This window comes from Oryctolagus cuniculus, chromosome 10 (genome assembly GCF_051225735.1).
Source record: "Oryctolagus cuniculus isolate XC-2025 breed Fujian yellow rabbit chromosome 10, ASM5122573v1, whole genome shotgun sequence".
Lineage (NCBI taxonomy): Eukaryota > Metazoa > Chordata > Mammalia > Lagomorpha > Leporidae > Oryctolagus > Oryctolagus cuniculus.
Genome location: NC_142876.1, coordinates 117,175,171 through 117,199,185, shown reverse-complemented (window position 1 = coordinate 117,199,185; position 24,015 = coordinate 117,175,171). Strand labels below are relative to the sequence as shown.

Here is a 24,015-nt window from a genome sequence, read left to right as displayed (position 1 = left end):
CCTGCCCAAAGGGAGCCTGTGAGCAGACAGGACAGAGAAGAGTCAGTTACGAAGGTAAAGCAGGACTGGGCCCAGTGCTGAAGAACAGAAATAAAGGCTCGACACACCATAGAAGTTCCAAGAAAGCAGTAGTTAGTGTGGCCTGGGAAAGCCAGGGGAGGCCTCCAAGAGGAGGTGAGTCCTGCTCTGGGCCTGGAAAGATGGGTAAGAACTGAAGAGCAGAGAAATGCACTTGTTGGTGGTGGAAGGAGAGAGGGATGTGGTGGAGGATGGCAGAGGTGGAGGCAATGAAGAGAGCTAAGGCCCCAGCTTCAGGGCACCCTCCCTTCCCCTCTAGGTACAAGCTGTGGGTGGATACCTGCTCCGAGATGTTTGGTGGCCTGGACATCTGTGCTGTCAAAGCTGTGCATGGCAAAGATGGGAAAGACTACATATTTGAGGTAAGTCTGACCGTAGGAGTATCTCAGTGAAAGACAACTCCCAAGGCTGGAGGTCAGGCTCTTGGCTTGAAAGCTATGTGTACAGCCCAGATTGCATTTAGTTCAGGGTATCTGAGCCTTAGCAAGGTTCTAGAGAGCAGACATTGTATCTGTACACCACAGTGCCTCCACCAGGGTGGGGTTGTTGTTTCCAGTCTGCTAAGCTCACCCACAGGTGTGAGGTCCTGGGGCCCTAGACCAATGCCATTCCTCTGGAAAGACTGTAGTGATTTTACCCTTCTCTGTCTGGGAAAGCTGTCCTTGGTAGTTATTTGATCCAGCCTCTTCATTTTACAGGTGAGAAAACTGAGACCTAATGTCATACGTAGGCTTGTACCCAGGTTGGATCAGCATCTCATTCGGGCCCCTGAGTAAAGAAGAGTCTTCCTGGCATCTTTCTGAGCCTTTGAAACCCTTTACCCAGCCTGGTCTTCCAGTGTGACTTGCTGACTCCCTCTTCCTGTATAAAGGCAAAGCTAGCAGCAGCATGAATCCTTCACGTCCCAGACTTCCTGGGACTGGGAAAGGCTCCCTGCCAGGAATTTTCAGAGTACTGGTGTGGGAAGTCCAGCGTGGGTTTCAGATTCAGAATCTACCCCAAGGCCTGCATGGCAGATGACCCTGTGGATGGTCGTGCCTCCCCTTTCTCGTGGGCCTGTTTTCTCATCCGTAAGTGGGGGAGTTGCGCTGCAGTGATCCTGTTAAGGCAGGCAGTTCCTCAACGAGGGAAGCATTGATCTGGCTTTGAGGTAAAGGAAGTATCAGGATGGGTGGCAAATAGAGCAGGCATTGCAGGTCAGGAAAAAGGGAGAGCATCTGGTCACTTAGTGCGGAGAGCGTGTCTGGAGACAGTGTGTGGGAGAGGAGTCACAGAGATGAAACTGCCTGCTCGTAACCGTGAACTTACGGAAATGCCCCTCACATCTTCCTGTTCCCTGCCTGGAGATGAGTCCTGGAGTGCCCCTCTCTTGCTCTCGCTCTCTCCCTCTCAGCTACCTCCACTTGGCCTTCTCTCAGTCTCACTGAGCCCTGGCCTGGGTGAAGGTTGGAGGGAGGGCCCCAGCAAAGGAGGGGAAGAAGGGCCTATTTCTGCAAAGGAGCATGCTTCTAGCGGAAGACAGATACCTGCTCCATCTCCTGCCCATCCCTGCTGGCTTATAGCCCACGCATTCTGAAAGACTGTACAAGGTTCATGTTTCTAGACCGTTTCCTCACCTGGGCCACATCTTCCACCAGGTCATGGATTGTAGTATGCCTCTGATTGGAGAGCACCAGGTGGAGGACAGACAACTCATCACTGAATTAGTCATCAGTAAGATGAACCAGCTGCTGTCCAGGACTCCTGTGCTGTCTCCTCAGAGACCCTTAACCACCCAGCAGCCACAGGTAAGCAACTGGGCAGAGACACAGGAGAACCAAGAGCCATTCCGAAGCCCTCTGCTCTAGATGTTGGTGGCTCTGAGATGGCATAGAGTTCAGATACCCACAGGCCTGGATGGATCTAGGGTCTTCTGCCTCTTTCTCCCTTTCTTCCCTTCCCCTCTGACAGCCTCATTACCTTCTACCACCGCTTGTAAAGGGTCGTCTTGTTAGCAACCTGTGGTGTCAGTTATAGAAATATCCACAGATAAAGTATTGGATCTCTTCCCTCTGAACTTAAAGTATCCAGGGACCAGAACCAGTTTCTCCTGGAACTTGGGTTGCTCCCATTTTTTTTTAAACTGGGATATCTAAGAAAAGACAGGATCAGATCTTTTTTTTTTTTTTTTTTTAAACAGGCAGAGTGGACAGTGAGAGAGAGAGAGACAGGGAGAAAGGTCTTCCTTTTTGCCGTTGGTTCACCCTCCAATGGCCGCCGCGGCTGGGGCACCGCGCTGATCCGATGGCAGGAGCCAGGTGCTTCTCCTGGTCTCCCATGCGGATGCAGGGCCCAAGCACTTGGGCCATCCTCCACTGCACTCCCTGGCCACAGCAGAGAGCTGGCCTGCAAGAGGGGCAACCGGGACTAGAACCCGGTATGCTAGGCGGAGGATTAGCCTAGTGAGCCGCGGCGCCGGCCTAGATCTCTTATAAGTCATTCACTCTGATTGGTTTGCTGCATTTGTTTAAAAAAAGAAGAAGAAGAAGAAGAAAAAGAAGAAGAAGAAGAAGAATCATGGGATAGGCATTTGGCCTATCAGTAAAGAAACCAATTAGGATGCCTGCAAACCATCACACCCAGGAGGCTGGGTTTGATCCCTACCTCTGGCTCCTGTCTCTAACTTCCTGGAAATGCAGACCCTGGGAGGCAGTGCTGATGACTCAAGTGATTGGGTTCCTGCCACCCATGTGGGAGACCTAGATTGTGTTCTTGGCTCCCAGCTTTAGGCTCAGGCCGGCCCCAGTTGTTATAGGCATTTGGTGCGTGAACTAGTGGGTCAAGTTCTTCATTCTGGGAGAGTGGGAGAAAATGACAAGGCAAAACTCAAACTAGAAATCTCTCGGGGAAGAGGTATCCTCTGCAGTCAACTGTGGTGGATGACTGATGGCCAGTCACGTTTGTGGTGACAGTATTGTAGCTGTAGGTCTAGTAGAAAATCCACAGCGAAATTTCTATGGAACATCAGGCCCTGTGGCTCTAGAATGGGCTAAAGAAGGCCAGGACCCTGGGTCTGAGGGTCTCTGGTCCGTAGGGAGATTTCAGCAATGTTCCCCAGCTCTTCTCTGCACTGACCTTTTGTTTAATGAAATGATAAAAACTTAGACCAAAGAATCAAATAGTTGAGTCCTAATCTGCCTCTTCTAAGCAGCTGTCTAACTTTGGGAGGAAGTTACTATCCTTTCTGGAGCTCGAGTTTCATTATTTGTAAGTGGGAATTCTTTCAGAACTCTTTCCTTCAAAAATCTGACTTCACACAAGTAGGGAGGTAGAATAGAACAGTGATCTAGAGTGAGAGTTTGAAGTGAGAACCATCTAAGTTTGAATCTTAGGTGTTCCTCTTACCAGCTTTGGAACCTTTGGGACAAAGGCCTTATCTGTGGCACGGGGATAATCATGGTGCCTATCTCATAGAGTTTCCATGGGAATTGAAGGAAAGAAAGACCATATAATACAGCATAGAACATAATATGATCTCAGTAAAGGTTAACTGTGGTTATTATGAAAATGAGCAGCTTCTGGGCTTGGATCCCTGCCGCCTTGGGCTTGGAAACCTTCCCTCTCTTTCTGAGGATCAGTACTTCTCTGGAATCTTTCTGCAATCAGAAGCAAAGTAGGGGCAGGCTCTGTGGCACAGCAGGCTAAGCTGCCTGTTGGAACACCAGAATCCCCTACTGGAGTACGAGTCCAAGTCCTGACCGAGCCGACTTCCTGATAACGAGGCAGTAGATGATGGATCAAGTCTCGGAGGAGACCTGGGTAGAGTTCTGGGCTCCTGGCTTTGGCCTGACCCAGCTCAACCTCTCTCTCTCTTTCTCTGTCACGCTGCTTTTCAAGTGAAGAAGATAAATAAGTAAACATTTTTTTTTTTTAAAAAAAGAGTTTTTAAAGAAAAGAGTTGGATTCTAGAAATTCTTCAGGAAAAAAGAATAAAAGGCTGACCTCTTTACAGTGGGCATGGACAAGAAAAAATATAACATAAAGCAGTCATTATTTAAGACAGAAGCAGATTACCCTATAAAGGTGTTGATATTCATAATGATGAACCTGACTAATCAAGAAAAGGTTACATTTAATTAATAGTCCATATTCTGTTTAAGAAAACTTAGAAACATATGTGAAAGAAATATTTCCCCAAAAATTAACTAAAATAAGGCCATGTGGCAATTGGTCAGTTCCCTTTCAGGATCTGTTTCGCCACCTATAATTTGAGACAATATCTAAATACCCTTTGTGCTCTAAAAATTTCATTGAGTTAAGTGGAAACTTTTGCAGAAATAGATGTTGCTCCTAACTTTTTTGTTTGTTTGTTTTGATATCCAAGCCACAATAGCAGGTTTTGTGGTGGGCTGTTACCATATACTCCTGTCACCATTTATGAGTTTTCCATACCTTTCCCAGCTGGCTCACTTTGTGCCCAGCCTCTGACCAAGCATGAAAACCTGCACTCCTGCAAAATTGACATTTTGAGGTTTGATGACCCTGTACAGCCCTTGGCTCTGCTGTTGAGGAACAGTGTTTTGTTTTTTTTTTTTTTTTTCCCCTTCGTTCTATTTGTTGCATTCTTTATCTAGTGGAAGGTTAAGCTTATGATTATAAAATAAACTGAAAATATGTTACTGTGAAAATCAAAAGAAAAAAGAATAAAGGAAGGAGGAGGGAAGGTAGGAGCATTGGCAGGAGGAAGGGAAGTGTGGGAAGTATCACTATGCTCCTGAAACTGTCTACATGAAATTTGTTCACCTTCTATAAAGAAAAAAAATTTAAAAAACAAAAAATCTGCACCCCTGAAATGTTACCAGAGAATCGCGGGAGGGTAATTAGGAGATGGTACTCAATTGCTTGTTGGAAATAAAGACCCATTACTTAAGTACTGTACTTAACTGGAGGTGATAAAACGAATTTCATGGTTGAAAAATTATTAATTCTGTTGTCACACTTTATGCTTTTGTAAAAGTGATGGAATCAAGACATTTAGGCCCTAATTCTGCCTTATCCGTACCACTCCCCAGTAAGTAGTGACACAATCTGCTAATCAGGTTGCTGCTTTTCTCTGCTCCACAGGAAGAGTGACGAGCAGTTCCCTTCTTCCCTATAACTCTGAGAAAGACAGAATTTCTGGTAGCCTCTTTCGGACTTGGTGAAGGGGCAAAAGGGCGAGCCACTTCCCAGACAAGATGGGCTGCTCTGGGAGTCTGTGAAGGGTCCTTGCATACTTTTGTAAATGTGTACAACATGCCTTTGGCCTTCTACAAAGGAGATCATTCTGAACCAGTGACAACTGTGCTGAAAGTTAGGAGAGCTGGGTTAGCCCTGTCTTTCTCACAGACCTAACAGGTGACACTGGGCAGCTGCCTTGCCATTTCTGTGCCTTAACATCTTTGTGCATAAAATTAAGGGTTGACCAACAACAAAACTGCTAAGACTTCTTCAGCAATAAAATCTGTATTATATAAGAAATGGTATCTGGAACATAAAAGATCAGTAGCAAATAGTTGATTCACAAAAGAAATAATTTTTCCACCCTGCCTTAACTCTTTTTCTAGGTACACGACCCTTATTTTATAAACATTATATATTTTAGCTTAAACATTAAGAGAAATCTATAATGTGTTGGAGTCAAGGCAGGGAGCATAGTAAGGAATAAGCTTCTCTAAATATAGTAGTTCTTGTAGAAATCCCTTGTAGTGATGTCAGCAGAACTCAAGAATAAGCTTTTTTCTGCTAAACCTCATGTTCAAAACTACTGCAGGATATTGTGGGAAGCACAGCACACCCGTAGTCAGGACAGGGGGGACAAGTCCGCACTTCACCCTAACACTGTGTGACCCTGGGAGTTTACTTCCCATGTGTAGACTCCTATGCCCTCACCAGTAAAATGGAATTGAATTAGATGATCTCGGTACCCCTTTCAATTCTGGAATGAGACAGACTTAAAAGTCTGAGGGCACATAAGACTTCCCTCCCAACATAACTGAAGTTTCAGGGATTTCCCCACACCACCCTCAGGTTCAAGTTCAATAGTCCTTGGGAAGAACTCATAGAATTCCTTGAAAGATGTGGTGTGTTATTGGGAAAAGTACAGGTCAAAAATAAGCCACAGGAAAATGCATAGGACACGACCCAGAAGGGATCCAAATACAAAGCTTTCGTTGCCCTTAGAACAGGTTACTTCTCTGGTGTCAAAATGTGACAATATACATGGCGTATTGCCAGCCAGGGTGGCTCGCCTGTGCTTCAATATTCAGAGTTTTTATTGGGGCTTCGTTATTGGCATGATTGATGGATTACCTTTTTGAACTCAATCTCCAAGTCCCCCTCTTTGGAGGTCAGGCTAATGCCATGTGGCCAATAATGAGTAACAAGGCTGGCGCCATGGCTCACTTAGCTAATCCTCCACCTGCGGCACCAGCACCCCGGGTTATAGTCCTATTGGAGCGCGGGAATCTGTCCCGGTTGCCCCTCTTTCAGGCCAGCTCTCTGCTGTGGTCCAGGAGTGCAGTGGAGGATGGCCCAAGTGCTTGGGCCCTGCACCCACATGGGAGACCAGGAGGAAGCACCTGGCTCCTGGCTTTGGATTGGCGCAGCGCACCGGCCATAGCGGCCATTTGGCAGGGTGAACCTACAGAAGGAGGACCTTTCTCTCTGTTTCTCTATCTCTCACTGTCTAACTCTGCCTATCAAAAAAAAAAAAAAAAAAAAAAAAAGTAACAAAGATACTCCCATCACTCAGGAAATTCTGAAAGTTTAGAGGTTACTTCCAGGGAACCAGGGACAAAGGTCAGACTCCTCTTGTGGCAAAGCCAAACTCTATTTTACACATGATTAACTTGATATAGCAAATTTTCTCAAACACTCCGAACCCCGTGTGAACAAGTACCATGGCTTATTCATCTATGTTTCCACTGACTGACTCAGGTCTAGCCTAGAGTGTATGCTTAAAATTAGATAATAGCCTTAGGACTTCACAGATGAATGAGATAAAGTTCCTGTCTAAACGTTGTATATATTCTAAATTGAAATCATGACTGGCCGGCGCCGCCGCGGCTCACTAGGCTAATCCTCAGCCTTGTGGCGCCGGCACACTGGGTTCTAGTCCCAATCAGGGCACCAGATTCTGTCCCGGTTGCCCCTCTTCCAGGCCAGCTCTCTGCTGTGGCCAGGGAGTGCAGTGGAGGATGGCCCAAGTACTTGGGCCCTGCACCCCATGGGAGACCAGGATAAGTACCTGGCTCCTGCCATCGGATCAGCGCGGTGCCCCAGCCGCGGCGGCCATTGGAGGGTGAACCAACGGCAAAAAGGAAGACCTTTCTCTCTGTCTCTCTCTCTCACTGTCCACTCTGCCTGTCAAAAAAAAAAAAAAAAAAAAAAAAAGAAAGAAAGAAAGAAATCATGACTGAACTCTTCGGACTTGCCATCACTGGGGAGATGGTCTCTTCTTGTGTCCTCTGTAAACTGTTAGCTTCCTCCTGAATCTGTGCTTTGACCGCAGGCCTTCCAGAAGTCACATCTGGCAAAATACTACAACTTGTGCTTGAAGCCATCACTGGCCATGCTCTGCTTCCCACTTCTTCCAGACTTACCACCTCCCGTTGGTTATGGTCAAGGAGGCACTTGAGTCTTCAGGGCCCATCAGGGAGCTGTCGGACGGGGTCGTCTTCCTACTCCTGCTTTCACCTCTGCCCACCTACCTGGTTGTTTACCTACACAGATCTGCTCCTGAGTACCACCGTTCACCTGTCATCCGGATCCCAGCTCCTTTTTTGCTTTCAGTATCCATCTCTTTTGTCTTTGATTCCTCCTTTTCCAAAAGATTATTATGTGTATCTACAAACATTTTCTGTTTAAAAAAATAAAATGAGAAAAACCCTCCCTCAACCCCATGTTGCCTTCCAGCTGCTGCCCCCATATCTGTGCTCCCCTTCCCAGTAAATCGTCGGAGGGGTTTCAGCTTCAGCCTCCCCTTCACCTCACATCTTCTCTTCATCCCACTCCATTCAGCTTGACCCGCACCATCCCTCTGCAGTTGCTCTTGACAAAATAATCTCCATGGTGCCGAGTCCTGTGGTCCTTTCAGCTCTATTTTGCAGACTTCCCAGTAGCATTTGACAAGATCGACTCCTCCCTCCCTGTGTACTTTCTTGGCTAGGCCTCTGTGATAACACCCCTGGTTGGTTTTCATTCTACTTCATTGGCTTCTCCATCTCAGCCGCCTTTGCTGACTCAACTTCTGCTAAACCTCTGGATGTTATCGCCGCAGAACTTGGTTGGGGGATGTTGCCTGGTGATTTTGGCCAGCCCAGACCCATCGTCTCCTGCCTGACCACGCCTTTGAACTCCAGATTCTCATTCCCAGCTCCTAGTTGACATCTTCACTTTTGTATCTGAAAAACATCTTAAATGTGGCACTACCAATGCAGAAGTCTTGTTCTCTTTCCTTGACCTATTTCCTGACCCAGTTTTCCCCAAGCAGTTCTGTGTAGGCCATCGCTGCCTCTTTGCCCTTGTGGCATTCTGTCTCTGTTCTCTGTGCCCTGGCCACCTTAGGAAGGAACCTCCTGTCAGCTGTGTCCTCTCTCTGAAAAGCTCTTCCCTTTGCTTCCCCTTGTTTTTACGTAATTGACTTTTTCAAGATGGTGTAACTGCTGTTTCCTCAACCCTCCCAATCCAAAATGGCCACTTACTTGCTGGCTGCCACCTTACTGTGAGCTAAGGTTATCCTTGTCTGTTTATTTCTTCATCTCTTCCCGAATACAAGCTCCTCAAGAATCTGGATTTGTTTACCACTACAACTCTAGGGTCTAGCGAAGTATCACCCATAGCCGTTTAATACATAAACAGTAGACCAGCAGTGGGGTGAGTGTGGTATGCTCAGGTGCAGTTAACCATGGAAAATTTTAACATAACTAAGTGTCTGCTTTAAAACAAAAAATTATTTATTTAAAAGGCAGAGTGACAGAGAGCGAGGGAGAGACAGAGCGCTAACTTCCATCTACTGCCTCACCCCCACATGGCTGCAACAGCCAATGCTGGGCCAGGCTGAAGTCAGGAGCCAAGAGCTCCACCCAGGTCTCCAACCTTGGTGGCAAGAAACCTAAGTCCTTGGGCCATGATCAGAGCTTTCACGTCACTAATTGGAGAAGGTTCTAAAAGAAAGAAGGCTAGCAGATAGAGGAGTAAGGATGGTGAGTAGAAAGCACACTTTGTCTTTTAGAAGGCCCCTTAGATGGTTTAACTATAAAACAAAGAGTAGAAGACACGGGAGTGGGCCCAGGCCCACTGAGAGTATGCACAGCTCAAAGGAATAGGGACAGGAGCGAAAGGGGCATCAACCATGTCACCAGAAGCAAGGAGGTGAGCGGCACTGCCTGATTTGCTTGCTTCTCACTCACCCTGGTTAGCCTTGCCTGCCTTAGGGCTGCCCCGAATCTGCAGGGGCAACTGACCCTCTCTGTGCATGTACTGTTTTCAAGGTGGCAGTGACACCTGGTGGCCAGTGAGGGCCAGAGCGTCCAGGCTCTGTACCGAGAGCATGCTCCCTGTACTTTCAGTGCTGCCGTTGCTCCCGCACCGTCTGCTTCCTGGTGTCTGAGCCGGGCCTCGCATCCCTGGGACTCTGGAGAGGTGTGGGCTGCTCCTCAGACTCCCAGGTGCCGGGTAGACAAAGCTTTCCGGTCAGACCCGTGGAGGTGGCAGCCACGTCCCCTTCTGCACATGGTTAATCTTTTTTCCATTTCTTATCACACTGACTCCATTTTTACTTACTTTCTTATTAAATCTTCCAGAGCCACATTGCAGATGCAGGGCTGAGGGCCTGAGGTGAAGACTGGTGGCCCTCCATTGGGCCACAGAAATGGCTTTTCCTTCGGCTTGTGGGTTAGACCCACGGGGAATGCATCTAAGACTCAGCCTTTGGAAGCAGCGTGACATATTTGCTATTGAAGATGAGCCTCTTCTATCCTGAGCTGATCAGACCACACCTGTAATGTTGCTTCCAGTCTGAGGTTGCAGTGTAGGAATGACAGGCCAAATCTAGCTGGAATTCGCCAGGGGAGAAAGCCCCGTGGTGGAGGCATTTGGCAAATCTTTCCTGTGAGTGAAAGTTGAAGGAACTGGAGTTGAATAGCTGTCCTCTCGGGGAACCCTGAGTAGCATCTCAAGCTTAATGCTGTCATGAGATAGAACTGGCTCCAAGAGTCAAGTCTCCCAGGAGATGGGGTTTGACCTAGGGTAAGGAGTAGGCACCGAGAGAGGAAATGGCTGCTCTGGGAAGCGCCTGTGATGGCCACGTCACTGCTGATGATCAGGCAGAGGTGGGACGAGCTGCCTGTCAGGGCTGTGTCGGAGGTGAGCTGGTCTGGGGCTACTGGAGGTTAATTTGAAAATCCCCTTCCAGACCCGGGATGCTGTGTCCCACCCTGACTCTAGCCACAGGACCTGAAAAAGACCATGAGACACATTCAAAATCAAGGGACTGGGGCCAGATAAGCTCTCGTCTGTGGTGGGACATTCTGCAGGCCCTAGTTCACTGGCTCTGCTGTTGAAAGAGAGACTCAAAATGTTTGCAGCCAGGTGTGTCCACCCACAAAGGCTGGAGGAGTTGAGGTCTCCTGAGTGCAAGGCTGCCAGGACTGGGAAAGGGGCTCTACGTTCTGAGAAACGGGGTCTGAGGGCTTTGCAGTTAGGGAGGCCACACAGTTGTCCCTCACATCCCAAACATGGAACTGAGCTTAGAAGAGGTAAATTTAGGACAAAGAGAAGCCTTCCTGCTTCCCACAGCAGAGTCTGCTTCGGAGAATTTGTTCCCCAGTGAGTATAAGCTGAGACTGCGAGGAGATGCGGGGCAGGTTCAGACGAAGTCACTTGTGACTGGATCCTGTAACAGTCTATTAAGAGAAACTGACTCTTTGGGGACTAGCTTAACTTTTCAGGGACATCTTTAATCACTTGAGGCTGACATTCTGACCTTGGGTGACCTGGCCTTCCGTGCCCCCATAGGATTCACGGGCTGCCCATGGGATATTTCTTGTGTCCTTGGGTTGTGGGAGGGGCCCCGGTCGAGGAGATAAGCTCTGCCTGCAGAGCGGCCGTTCTCCTCGGAAAGGAAGGAAGAGCACCTTTTATAGCCTTCCAGGGAAGGAAGGTAGGCACTGGTGACTGCGGAAGTGAGCCCACGAGGGTCCCAGGGTGCCTGGACTCATGCTGTCCCCTTTGCTCTGACTGAACCTACAACCTCCTGACCACATTCCTTCCGGCTGCCTCACTCTCCCTAGGGTCTTAGACCGGGGGAGCAGGCCTGGGGGAGCTGATCAGAACTGTTCTGTGGCGTGTCCGGCAAAGAACTTGGCCTGCCCCTTTGCCTGGGCCGGACCCTGGGACCCTTTCCCAATTTCCTGTCTCAGATCTGCTGAGCAAGCGCTGGCCTTCCTCCGTGGTGGAGTAGCTGGGCTGAGGCCAGCAGCCTCTCCAGAGTTGAGTCACGGGTGCCTTTCCTTCCTGCTGGGACCTCAGGCAGGAGCTGCTCTCTCTCTGCGTATCTGCTGGAAGCCACAGTATGGCAGAAAGCCGCAGAGCTCATCCATGGACTTGGTTTTTCTCCAAGGCCAGGACTTCCTTTCAGGTCGCCTCAAGAGCTAGTGTTTACTGTTTCTGAGGGATCTTGCTGGAGCTGAGTGATAGGCAGAGGGCCTGATACGTACAGCCCAGCTCAGACTCCCCCACGCAGGACACGACTGTGTACCAGGTGACCGGAAGCCACCCAGCAATATCTTCTTCACTGATGCATGAAATTCCAGCATTAGAGCTTCATTTCTTTGGATTTATATGTATTATTATTTAAATAATAGTCATGCTCACGTCAGTACTTTGCCTAGCACTTTACAGTTTATAAAACACATTCACTGTTTTAAGCCTCACAGCCCTTATAAGACAGTTGGCCTGGTAATTCTTTGGTGCACAAGTCAGTAGTGAGACTGCAAATGAGTTCAGGGTCACACAGCTGCTAAGCAGGAGAGCTGGATCTTCTGGTCCCTAGTCCAGGGACTTCTCCATGACACCATACACTGTGCCTGTTTAGTGCTACCACTGGAGCACTGGGGAAAGTAAGAATAAAGAGAACTGGATGCTTGTGACCTTGTATAAGGGAAACCCTTGGTCTCCTCTCTTGGCAGGTGAGTGCTGGCCCCATGAAACTGGGGAGTCTCTGAGCTTCACCAGCTCTGTCCTGCCTCCCAGACTTGTTTGGTGACTGCAGCCTTTGGCTGGATGCCAGCCTCGTTGGTGTCAGTGGGGGACAATAGCACCCTCCTCCTCAAGGTCTGTGCCTACAGGACACCTCTGCTTGGGCCTAGTAGCCCCAGAGTCTTGTTGGGTTCAACACTGCAGCTAAAAAGGACTTGCCTCTTAGCTCAGACATCTAAAGAACTGAAAAACGCTTGAAAGAATTAATGGAAGTCCAGAGCCAGTAGAGCTTGTAGAAGTCACAAGTGAACCACATGAGCCCCATGATAGTGTCCCTAATCAGTTTGTCCAGACCCATCCCAAACACCTCTCATGCCAGGAAGCCAGGCCTGGACACTATTCAGGTTAACACCGGACCAGTTTTAGTTTCCTGCTGAGCCCTAGCTGCTTCCACGGTTACCTAATTTAATCCGTACAATTTTCCCATTTGTGAAACGTAAGACTCAAGAGGTTAACTTGCCCAGAGTCATATGAAGAAAGATGTCATTCCCAGGCTTCTCACCATCCTGTCTCCTACAGGGACCTGCTTTAGTCTGCCAGCACCCCTAATCCTAACCCTGACTCTAACCCCAGAGCTGGCTGCCGTGCTCTTCCTCACAAGGGCTGATGGGCCAGAAGAGCAGCCACCCCATGACTTCCTCCTGCTGGCAAGCTGATGCTTCTCCAGCCGCATCAGGTGTTTGGCAGCAGCATTTCCGGCTCACACTGTCTGGGTTGCTGTCATCCTGTGAGCCCAAGATTGTTTTGGTTTTTGTTCTTAGGCTGCTACAAGGCCGTGTATCCCCCTTCCTTTCCGTGTGCAGCTGGGCACAAGGGCTGGACTTCACATTCTTACCTGTTTGAGTCAACCCAACTTCCGCTCTGAGCGTGAGTTCCTGCTGCGGGCTGGCTGCAGGCCAGACTTTGGCTGTGACGCCAGACTTCTGTGGAATTTGGCATCCCAGGAGGCCCTTTGTGACTGGAGACAGATCCCGTGGTAGCCAAACTCCGCAGGGAATAGGCCCTCAGCCCTAGCAGACATCAGGCTTGTGGGTGGAGCCAAAGAGTCTCAGCCTGGCAAGGGAAGGTCCTAGGGGATTCTGTTCCCTGCCTCCCATGTTCCCTGAGAGGTCCTCAGTGCACAGTCTCGGTGGAGCCATGGGCAGGAGCTCCCCAGGCACCACCAAGGGTGGCCAAAGCGCATTCTCAGGCTCCAGCCCAAAGGACGCCTCTGCGAGCTCCTGCCCTGAGCTCTGGGAAGGGCGTTTGGGGACCGTCCATCCTTGAGTGTCTCACGCGTGTGGCTGGGGAGAGCCAGGGCCTGCACGGTGTGACCCTCACCAGTAACTCATCTGTTGACTGTCTAGAGTCTACATTAAAGCTTAAATCTATGGAATTTTGAAGGTTTTCTTTCCTAGACTCATAGATTCCTAGAGTTGGAAAGAACCTTAGTGTTCATCTAATCTGTCTCATATTTAATGAAAGAATATTCTGTACAGTATCTCTGCCAAGTAATTCTGTAGCCTCCGCGTGAACACATCCAGCTCCCCAGACGGCCCATTTCACTGTTTTTACAATGAAAGAGTCTTTCGACTCATGTATGTGAAAGTCTGCCTTTGTGGAGCTTTTACCCGCTGGCCCTGGTTCTGCTCTCTTTCTGTGTGGTGCTCTCAGAAAATATCTTCTCTCAGAGAAGAGCACAGTGGGCTGTCTTTGGCCCACATAAGAGGTGACTCCCTGGCAGCCACCAATGGTACCTGGGGTGAGGGCATGGTGGGGGAACCAGTGGCTCCATAAACCATGTGATATCTGCTGCCCCTCACTGGGGTATCCGTTTAAGGAGAAGAGAGGTTGTGACATTGATGGTATGGCCTAGACCAGAGAATAAAGCGTAGGGAATCAGGCCTGGGAAGATTAGATATGTTTAGGACATAATGGAGAGAAGCCTAGGAAAGTTCATTACAGCCATGCTGGAGGAATTAGGGATGCCAATAAAATAGTACTCACCTCGCAGAACTAATGTGAGTATGAGGGAGGTGCCCTGGCACTAGGAAGCACTCCGTCAGTGTTGGCTGTCAGTGACTTAGGAAAGATAAAGTGACACACCAAGTTGGAAAGGGTTTCAGAGGATAGTGGGTAGCCACTGAGAAGATCAACTGGAGCAGAGACAGAAGAATTAGGAGACAGTTCTAGTCTGAGCAAGGCTGGTCAAGAGAGCAGATGGTAAATCTTAGGTCCCAGCGGGGAAGCACTGAGGCATCTTGAAGGCTGACTGGATGGACTGGTCTCCAGCGGGTGACTGGATGTGGGTGCTGCAGTGCCAGGGCTCAGACTAGGCCTGCGGATCCTCTGAGAGTGCTTGAGAGAAGGGAAGGGAAACGCTGGAGTTTTTGCTGTGCTTTGTGAGGGTGGGGCTTGTGGGTACAGTGGGCACTCTCTGAGGTGGTAGCAAGGAGGGCGTTTAAAAGCCCCCAGCCTATTCCTGTCAAGAATCCTCCTGGAGGAATGGTTTGAGGTAATGCTGTTATCAAAAGACAGTGCCAATGGGAAAAGTACACTGTTACTTCTTAGGTAGTGGGGCAGAAAGGTGTCCTCTGTAGGCATGACGGGAATAGATGGCTAGAATCAGAGACTCAGGACAGTAGGGAACAGGGGAGAGAATGTGGGAGTGGGACTGGGGACAGTCACAGGAGGGCCCCTGGAAGAGAAACAGAGAGAAGGTAGAGTGTGCTTTTAGCCCACTGCACAGCCCAGCTTCAGGCGCCCCCTCGTTGACGTCACCATCGGCCTGCGTGACTGGTTTACGTTTCATAGAGTGTTTCCTTGTTCTGCATTCAAGCTCCAGATGCTCCCTGCCTTTAAGACAAGTGTTAGACAAACGAAGTCACAGGGTCTTTGGTCCCATTAGGGCATAATCAAAATCGCACCTGGGAGTGCAGCCACGCTGGTGGGTAGAATGTAATTACGCTATTGGAGGGGAGAAACAGCTTGGCCTCGAGCGTTTTGAGAAGCGTTAACCTCTTACTCCTTCCCTCTGGGTGAAGAGGGCTCTAGGAAACGCTTGGCTGCCCTGTCCTTTGAGCCCCTCCTTGTGGGAGTTTCAGCCCAGCCCAGAGAGTGGATCTGACCCCGAGTCAGCCCCGAACTGACTGCACACTGCGCTAGCTCCAGATGAGAAAGGGACTATGGCTACCTGGTCTTGCCACCCCATACCCTCCTGCCTCTGGAGCCACCTGGAGCCCAACCAGTCTCAAGTTTAGAGTTGGTCCTCCCAGGCCAGTGAGGAGGGGTGGGCTGGACATGAGGTAGGCACCTGCGAAGAAACCAGATGGGGTTGGCAGTCTCAGTGCTTCCAGAAGAAAACAGATCCAAAAGGGAGCAAAGAAAGGAAGGTGGACAAGGTGTCAGTCACTGTCTGTCAGCCCCAAATGCCCGCCCTGTGCCCCATCAAACCCCAGAGCTGGGGGCCCCCCGCTGATGTCTCTGGAACAACCGAAACCTTCGGCCAGGTCGCACCCGGATTTCAGTGAGCCTTGCCGCGGAGCCACAGGGTTTCTCTTTGAAATTCGCTTGGAGTTCTGTTTTTATCACTTTTGCATTTTTGTCTTCCAGAGTGGAACACTTAAGGATCCGGACTCAAGCAAGACCCCACCTCAGCGGCCACCCCCCCAAGGTTGTTTACAGTATATTCTCGACTGTAATGGCATTGCAGTAGGGCCAAAACAAGTCCACGCTTCTTAATGTGATTGGTAGTTAATTTTTTCAAAGCAGAAATTTTAAGCCAAAAACAAAAAGGAAAAAACAAAAACAAAAACAAAAAGAAAGGAAAGTGGGGAGGGGAATACAGTGCCCCCCTCCCCGGTGTCTTGCCGCGTTCCTCCGATGCTGACTGGACTGTGTTTTCCTATGCAGTGTCAGCACCTCTGTCTGGGTGTTTACCTGTTCCTGTTTGTGCTTGTAACGCTCACTGAAGTTTCTCTGTGTAACTTGTGATTCCAGGGCTGTTTGTCAACAGTGTACAAAAGATTTGTGCCTCTCTGAGTCCAGTGTGACGCTATCTGCTGGTGGTTTGGTAGTATTTTTTGAGCTATTACGTAATGTGGGGTAAAGTAGTAGTGGGGAGGTGGACAGGGGAGACACAAAAAACATAAAAATAGAATCCAGCTGCTCCCCTGGACCCCAGGCTCACATTAACACCCCCCCACTTACCTCCATGCGTGTGCTTGGGATCTTCAGCGAACTGTGCTTTTGCTCCCTTTCTGCATGTCTAGGGTTAATAGATAGAACTTTAAGAGACTTTTCAAGGTCTAATTTCCACTGCTGCATCCATTGGACTTGAAGGCATCCACCTTTTTTCCATTCGCTAAAACTGGGTGCAGTTTGAGTTTGTGTGACTAGGCTGGCTGTGCTTGTAGAGCTCTTGTGTTGTCAGTGATGAAATACAGGGAACAAGCTATTTCCAGGAATGTGTTCTGTAGTTGACATCCCGGTGTACGCTTTGTTTTTTTTTTTTTTTTTTTAATTCTTCTTCTTATTATTAACTAATCAGCTATGAGATTGAACGAAACATAAAACAGTTATGAGGCCGCTGATGTGCAATATCCCCGTGAACTTGTGAGCATTCTGCGGTTGATCTCAGTCCACCGCAGTAGTTTCTTCATTGTTGCTGTTTCCGAACCAGCCATGTGTGCGCTTCTGTGGAACCACGGCTGTTTTGTATTCCCCAAAGCTTGACCTGTGTACAGAGATGATTCTCTAGCAGTGCTGAACGTGGAGAGCAGGGAGCTACTGGAAGTCTGGGAAGGAGCTGACCATTCTGCTCTTGGCCTCTCCTGAGGCACTGCAACACGAGACCAAATGAAAAATGTCCCATGTCACTGGAGTGGGTGCACTGCCTGCGGACCTCTGAGCTCGGCTCCTGCTTTAGTTCTCAGCTGCTTCTCGAGCCTCCAGAGGCCAGAGAGACAGGAGCTTTGTCTTGCCCAGGAAGAACTGTCTCCAGTGCTGCTGCAGTGGGATTGCGGCAGAGGCTCCACAGCTGTGGCTCTGGGAGAACCCTCCCGCCAGGGTGTCCTCCTTCCTGCAGCAAGCAGCCCCTGGGTGGATGATGGGGCGGTCGCTTAACCAGGCTTTGGCCCCAGTGCCTCATCTTGCCATCTCCTGGCCAGGCTAGGGATGGGCAGTAGACGGCCCGTGGGAGTTCATGCTCCCGGTTTGCCTTTAAGAAGAAACGCTTCTGGCTCCACTTCTACATTCCCTCCCACCTCTGCACTGACACGTCACAGTCTGGACCACCGGGTCGAGGAGTAACTAGCGTCGTAGTATGCAACCTGAGTTAGGTGTCAAGGGACTCGTGCCCTGGTTTCTTCTTTGGTTACTGGCAAATTCTGAAGTCCCTGAGAAATGCACTGAGTGTGAATGTTCTGTCTGGGATCCCTCCCTGAGGTGATGGTGGCAGTTGATCTGCTGTAAATATATATATATATATATACACATATGCACTCCCAGGTGGGATGCTTAAGAATCGGGTCTTTAAATACCTCCCAGTCTGATGGAATGACAGAAAAGAGTAAAGTAGTGTTTCCCGGAGTGGAGGAATACATTTCTTTCTTTTTAATTTTTTTGTCCAAGTGATGAGCTGATGGTGGTGTTGCTTCTCTGCATGTTATCAGTGTGTACATTCAGGTGCTTTTCATGTGACATTTGTGAGCCCACAAACACACAGTTGCCGTTTGAATTCAGTCAGGCTACAGGGTGGTGTCGGCCAAGTCCTCTCAGGCAGGGGAGAAGGTGGTTAGGGATCCCACTGCCACAGGCAAGCAGACAGCATCACCTGACTGTCACGTGCCCTCAGGCAGCATGCTAAGGGACAACTCTGTGGCCTGAGCGACATTCGTGTCACAGTGTAGGGCTGCCGTTCAGGTGTTTTGTACCCATTTCTTTTCTGATGTTGTCCCCTTTTTTTGTACCTATCCAGCTGGGAGAACCTCAGCCAATGCTGGAAGTGTGATTGAAGTACCTCTCTTTTGTGACTCTCTTGTACAGCTCAATGTGCAATAAAGGAAAAGTTATATCTGTCTTCAGTGTTAAGTTGTAAAGTTTCTGGCTATCCAAGTATCTCTGTACAAGTGGTAAAGCACTCTGGTTTCTGGCTCAAGATGCCGAGATATCAACCTTCATGAGTTGATGAGAAAATGTTAATACAAATAATGCCAAGCTTTCGAAAAGGAAAAGACGATTGATTTGGAATAATCTGCTAATCTCTCATCCTCACTAGTTATTTGACTTGAAATTGGAACTTCTTAAACACACAGAATTCCATGTATTTATGTGTGTATTTATTTATGTGCAACTAACCCTGGTGTTAATTGGTTATTGAGGATAAAGGGAAGTCCTTGCCGGGGGCCAGTGAAATGGGCCAGTGTCCACGGGTGCATAGCGGCATAGCTGCCATCTGCCTCTCCAGAGGCCACAAGTGTTCTGGCTTTTCTAGAAAACTCAGCAGCAACACAGCTCAGCTTCTCGTGACTTTCGTTAGGCCTTCTCTGCAGCGGACCCAGGAAGGTGGCCTCTGAGACTGAGACTGAGAAGTTGGGTCTCCCAGGCCAGTTGTGCGTTGTTTTCCCCTGGTCATTACGTGCGGAGGGCGGTGTCTTTGACTTCAGAGTGTAGGAGTCCCCTGAGTAAAACCCGAGCCGTCTGATACCTGTCACCCTCCAGAGAAGGAAGGGCAGCTGTTCCCTCGGGTCACCAGATGGTTTTACATCTGTTGCTGGTCCTTCTCTTGGGGGCTCTTCTTTGCCAGATGACACCCACAGCATCCGTGGGGAAAATGGGGTGTGGAAGTCTGGAGAATCTCACCACATGCACCTGAGAGGCACATCCTCTCTGAGCCTGGTGCTCAGAGGCAAATACACGCCTGGGAAGAAAGGTTATCTCCTGGCTGTGGGAGTGAATGCCAGCCTGAGTCCAGGTGAGGTGGGTGTGGCTGTCAGGCCCATGCAGGCCTGGAGCAACACGAAGGGTATAAGCCAGAGATCCTCAGTGGTGATCCTAGCGCACAGAGTCCCTTTTGAAGCCATTTCTCCGTGAAGCACTTGTCATCTCAAAGATTGCTAAGACTTGGGCTCACTATGCTAACAGCTTTGTGATTGGAAAAACGGAGGCCCTGAGAGGTTTGGAGTCACTGATGGATGGTTCCTGGGTTTTCAGATTCCCAGTCCCTGTCCTTCCACTGCTCTGGTACGGCATCTGCTCTGAGGAATTTGGGAGTTCCTGTAAGCCCTCTCTGGGAAGTGGGGCCTTCTGTGAGACAGCTCACCTCTGCCTGGGGCGTGCTGGTGCTTGGCTTTCTTCCTTGTCCTCCTGACGTATGCTGTGATGGAGCTGCCGTGTCTCTGAGAAGGAGCAAGTAGTGGCCATGTTTGGGGTAACCAGGGACTCCAGTAGGAGCCCTGCAGGGCCTTGGATGCCTCCTTGTAACAGAGCTTATCCTTTTGGTAATTAACTAACCACACCCTTGGATGTAAATTCTAATAAGGAAACCCTTTGATTACAGTTAAATTATGAGGTTTTTCTTGTACTGAACCTAGGGGGTCCAGGGCAACCCCAAGGAACGCAGCCCCCAGGCAAAGTCCTGCCTCCACGCCGACACCCCCCTGGACCATCACTGCCACCTTCCTCCTCTTCCTCCTCTTCTTCCTCCTTCTCGGCTCCCCAGCGGCCGGGCGGCCCCACCACCACCCACGGAGAGGCACCCTCCAGCAGCAGCTCCCTGGCAGAGGCCCAGCCACCCCCGGCTGCTCCACCACAGAAGCCCCAGCCTCACCCACAGCTCAAGTAAGAGACAACTCAGCAGCTCCTCCCCTGCCCTCTTCCTGCCCCTCCTCCTGGGCCTCGGGCTCCGCCACTGCTAGACAGCTCCTGCAAGCAGGCCTCCCCCCACAGAGATGGTGTAGTGGGGTTTTTGGGTTGTTTTGGTTTTGTGTGTGTGTGCTTTTAGGTGAGGGGAATGGCTGGGTTTGACTGGGAGGGGGGAGAGAGGGAAACGAAAGTGTAAGGTTCATTGAGTGCTCACACCCTCCCCTTTCTTCCTGGGGTGGCACTTTGCCAGTGTTCAGTTCCATCTTTCTTCCTGGGGTGGCACTTTGCCAGTGTTCAGTTCCATCTTTCTTCCTGGGGTGGCACTTTGCCAGTGTTCAGTTCCATCTCTAGCTCGTGCTAGCTTAGGGTTTGTTTGTTGTTTGTTTTCAACCCCATCTCCCACTCTTTTTTTCCATCCCTTTTCTCTTTTCTCTTTATGTGTATCTCTCCTTCTTAAAAAATTTTTTTTTAATCTTTCCTGCCTTTGACTCCCATTTCGGGGCATGCGGTCAGCAAGGCTGGCCAGAAGGAGAAGGGGGGAAGTAGTTGACTCCATCTGGATGTTTACTGTCCACTCTGTCCAAAGGAGGTCACCTTCTGTGTGAACAGCAGAGGAGTTCCCGGGTAGAGACCTGAGGGGCTCTGTCCCCCTGGGCTCCCCCATTCCCATTCCCAGCAGTCACCCTTGAAGACCCTGTCACAGTGTCTGGCTACATAGGAGGGCACTGGGGACCCCATGGCAACAGCAGAGCTGGTCTTGGGAGGGGCAGTGCTAGGGTGTGGGTAGTGGTCAGTTGTACCCACTCCCCCAGAACTGAAAATGCCTGACAGACTTCAGTGTCCCTAGACTTCTGTCACCACTGTCAGCAGAGACAGCTTTAGCAGGGGAGGGTAGGACTGACCCATCTGGGTTTCTTAGAATGAGGTGATAGGTAGTGGATGAATCTTCAGGGAGGGACAAAGGGGACGATAGCTGTTTGTAGTTCAGCTGAGCCCCTTAGAGATCATCTAGCTATTACACAGATGAGAAAATTTTACTTGGAGAGCTTCAGTTTTGTTCCTCAATTTTCTTTCTCCTTGGTGGCAGAGCCAGAGGTTGAGGCCGGGTGTCCAGATGGTCAATTTCTGTGGGTCTTCCAGTGTTACATAATGTTAGGGGCATCCCCTACTCTGCTCTCCAACTCTGGCCAGTGGTACCTCTCGTGTCTTAGCTGTACATCCCCCCTCAGCCACTGTCCCCCCACCAACACACACGCCACTTCCACCACCACCATTAGCTCACTGTAGCCCCAGTCTGAGGGCAGATTTCCGGGTCGTCGCCGCGTCTGGGCTGAAGCGTCTAGTGACAGGCTGGAGGCTGGTACCTGTTGCCCTCTGCCTGTGCGTGCAGAAGAGCCCCCCCCCCCCAGGCTAGCATGCTGGGGCCTGTCTCCAGCCCTGCGGAAAGGCAAGGCATCTGTTCACAATCACCGCTCACTGTCCTGTGGCAGGGACTTTCCTGGGCTGCACCCAGCATTTACGGGAGGGCTAGGAGTCCCCAGACGACAGATGAGTTCTGGAACCAGCAGCAAAGAGACCCGGTGGGAGTCCAGGAAGAGACAAGAAGGGCCAGTGGGGAAGCCGGACCTTTTACCCTGTCCTGGAGTGTGGGCTTGGCCTCCCCAGGCCTCCTGCTTTCAGCTTTTCCTCTTTGAATCCCTAGTCTCTGAAGGGAAAAATAGGTCCCTAAAAAGTGTGAGGGATGGGTTCTTTGATTAGAAAGCTGTGTAAGAACCACGGGGAGGCCTGGACTGTGTCTGTTTTACCCGAGGACATCACAGTCCCCATAGACCTCGTATCAGGCTCCTCTGAAGTAGGCAACAAGCATGACTGTGTCCCTTTTAAGAGTAGGGAAACTGAGGCATTAGCATTCGTGGCCAACCTGAAAGGATCCTCTGCAGTCAGAGAGGAGAGCAGAATAGAAAGAACACAGAGGTCCTCATTCACCAAACATCTTCACATCAGGGATGAGAAACTGAGGCCCACAGATGTGTGTGGCTTGCCTAAGGGCAGAGGTGAGGGTGTGACTTTGACCCAGGTCTTCTGATGCCGGGTCCTCCACTTGACAGTTGACAGAAAAAAAGAAAAGTGCAAGAATCCGCAGTCTCCTGGTCTCTGCCTTCCACCAGAGGAGACAGGCACAGGGTTTCTAGATTAGTGCTTACCAAGTTGGGCCTCGGAAATCTGGCCTTCAGGCATTCTACAACGGAATAGCGGAAACAGCCTTTGAGTCACCCCTTCTCCTTCCTCTTCTCTCTCTTTTCCCCTCTGCCTCGTCCCCACACCTCCCCTGTTTTAGCAGCTCTGGAGGTGAGGAAATGCCAGAGGGGCCTCCCAGTGCCCTTCAGGCTTTCTCCTCCATCACCCTGGTCTCCTTGGGGCGGGGATGGGGGTTCTCCTGTGTATCCTCGTGTCGCCGTCCTGTGTGCCTCGCTGAGAACACCACCCTCTCACGTTCTCTCTGGTTTTTATCTTCAAGCAAGTCGCAGTCCCTGACAAATGCCTTCAGCTTCTCTGAGCCCTCCTTCTTCCGGTCTTCAACCAGTGAGGATGAAGCCAAAGCAGAGACCATCCGGAGCTTGAGGAAGTCCTTTGCCAGCCTCTTTTCAGATTAGCTCTGCAGAAACGGGGGCCCCGGCCCGACTGGGAGAGGCACCTAAGACATTCAACAGCAGTCAGCCACTGTGGGTGGTGGTGTCTCATGACCTTGGTGTGTGTAACCCCTCCCTCTTCTCCAGTGTGCTCAGTGATGTCACGCAGCCCAGAAAAGACCATGGGACAGTCTCAGGGCAGGTGCCTTCCAGAGAGGGGCACGTGAAATCAAAGAGGAGAGAGCCGCTTCCCTGTAGTCACAAGAGCTTCCTCCTGAAGTCATCATTCGCTGTGAGCTTAGTGGCCTTACGTGACAGTGCCATCATGTCTTATTCTCCCCGCAAAGCCAGGACTGCTTTAGCAGAGGACTCCTGGAAGCTTCCCCTAGTGAGCTGCAGCGCTCAGCATGCCCCATGCCCCGTAGTCAGTGCTACCTGTGTGGGGAGTACACACTTACCTAGAAGTACTCTTGGCTCTAAGTTTTCAGAACTTTCCCAAACCTGCTGAACTTTGTCACACCTGTTGAACTGTTTAAAGTGCACCTGCCCATGGGGCTGGTGCTGTGGCGCAGCGGGTTAATACTCTGGTCTGAGGCGCCTGCATCCCATATGAGCGCCGGTTCAAGCCCCGGCTGCTCCTCTTCTGACCCAGCTCTCTGCTGTGGCCTGGGAGAGCAGTGGAAGATGACCCAAGTCCTTGGGCCCCTACACCCAGGTGGGAGACCCGGAGGAAGCTCCTGGCTCCTCACTTCTGATTGGTGCAGCACTGGCCATTGTGGCCAATTGGGGGGTGAACCATCGGATGGAAGACCTCTCTCTCTCTCTCTGTCTTTCCTCTCTCTGTGTAATTCTGACGTTCAAATAAATAAATAAATCTTAAAAAAAAAAAAAAAGTGCACCTGCCCGACCCCTGAGACTCCCTGGCTGCTGTGGTAAAGCACCTCGAGCGCACTGCTGGCCTTGAGAACAAAGGCTGCAGCCCCCGTCCTCCCCGCTGGAGAGCGGTCCTTGCGCGCCAGCTGCAGCGACCTCGCACTCCCAAGCTGCACCATCGAGGAGAACGCATGCCACTAAAACAGTAGTGTGCCGCCTCTGTGTTCCTTTCCTAATACATGTGAAGACCTTTGGTGTAATAAAAGCAGCAGCATTCACCAGCATTTGATTCAGCCATGAGGTCTGCCCTCAG

General features: G+C 50.2%; 1 protein-coding gene across 1 annotated transcript in view; it reads left to right on the top strand.

The window, feature by feature from the left end:
* SYN2 (synapsin II) overlaps nt 1–23,722 on the top strand; it is a 196,046-nt gene extending 172,324 nt beyond the window's left edge. The window contains exons 9-13 of the mRNA XM_051851718.3: nt 338–440; nt 1,716–1,865; nt 15,949–16,009; nt 19,929–20,175; nt 22,718–23,722. Coding sequence (XP_051707678.1) covers nt 338–440; nt 1,716–1,865; nt 15,949–16,009; nt 19,929–20,175; nt 22,718–22,853 — 697 coding nt within the window. The 3' untranslated portion in view covers nt 22,854–23,722. The remainder of the gene's footprint in view (nt 1–337; nt 441–1,715; nt 1,866–15,948; nt 16,010–19,928; nt 20,176–22,717) is intronic.
* Nucleotides 23,723–24,015: the final 293 nt, after the last annotated feature.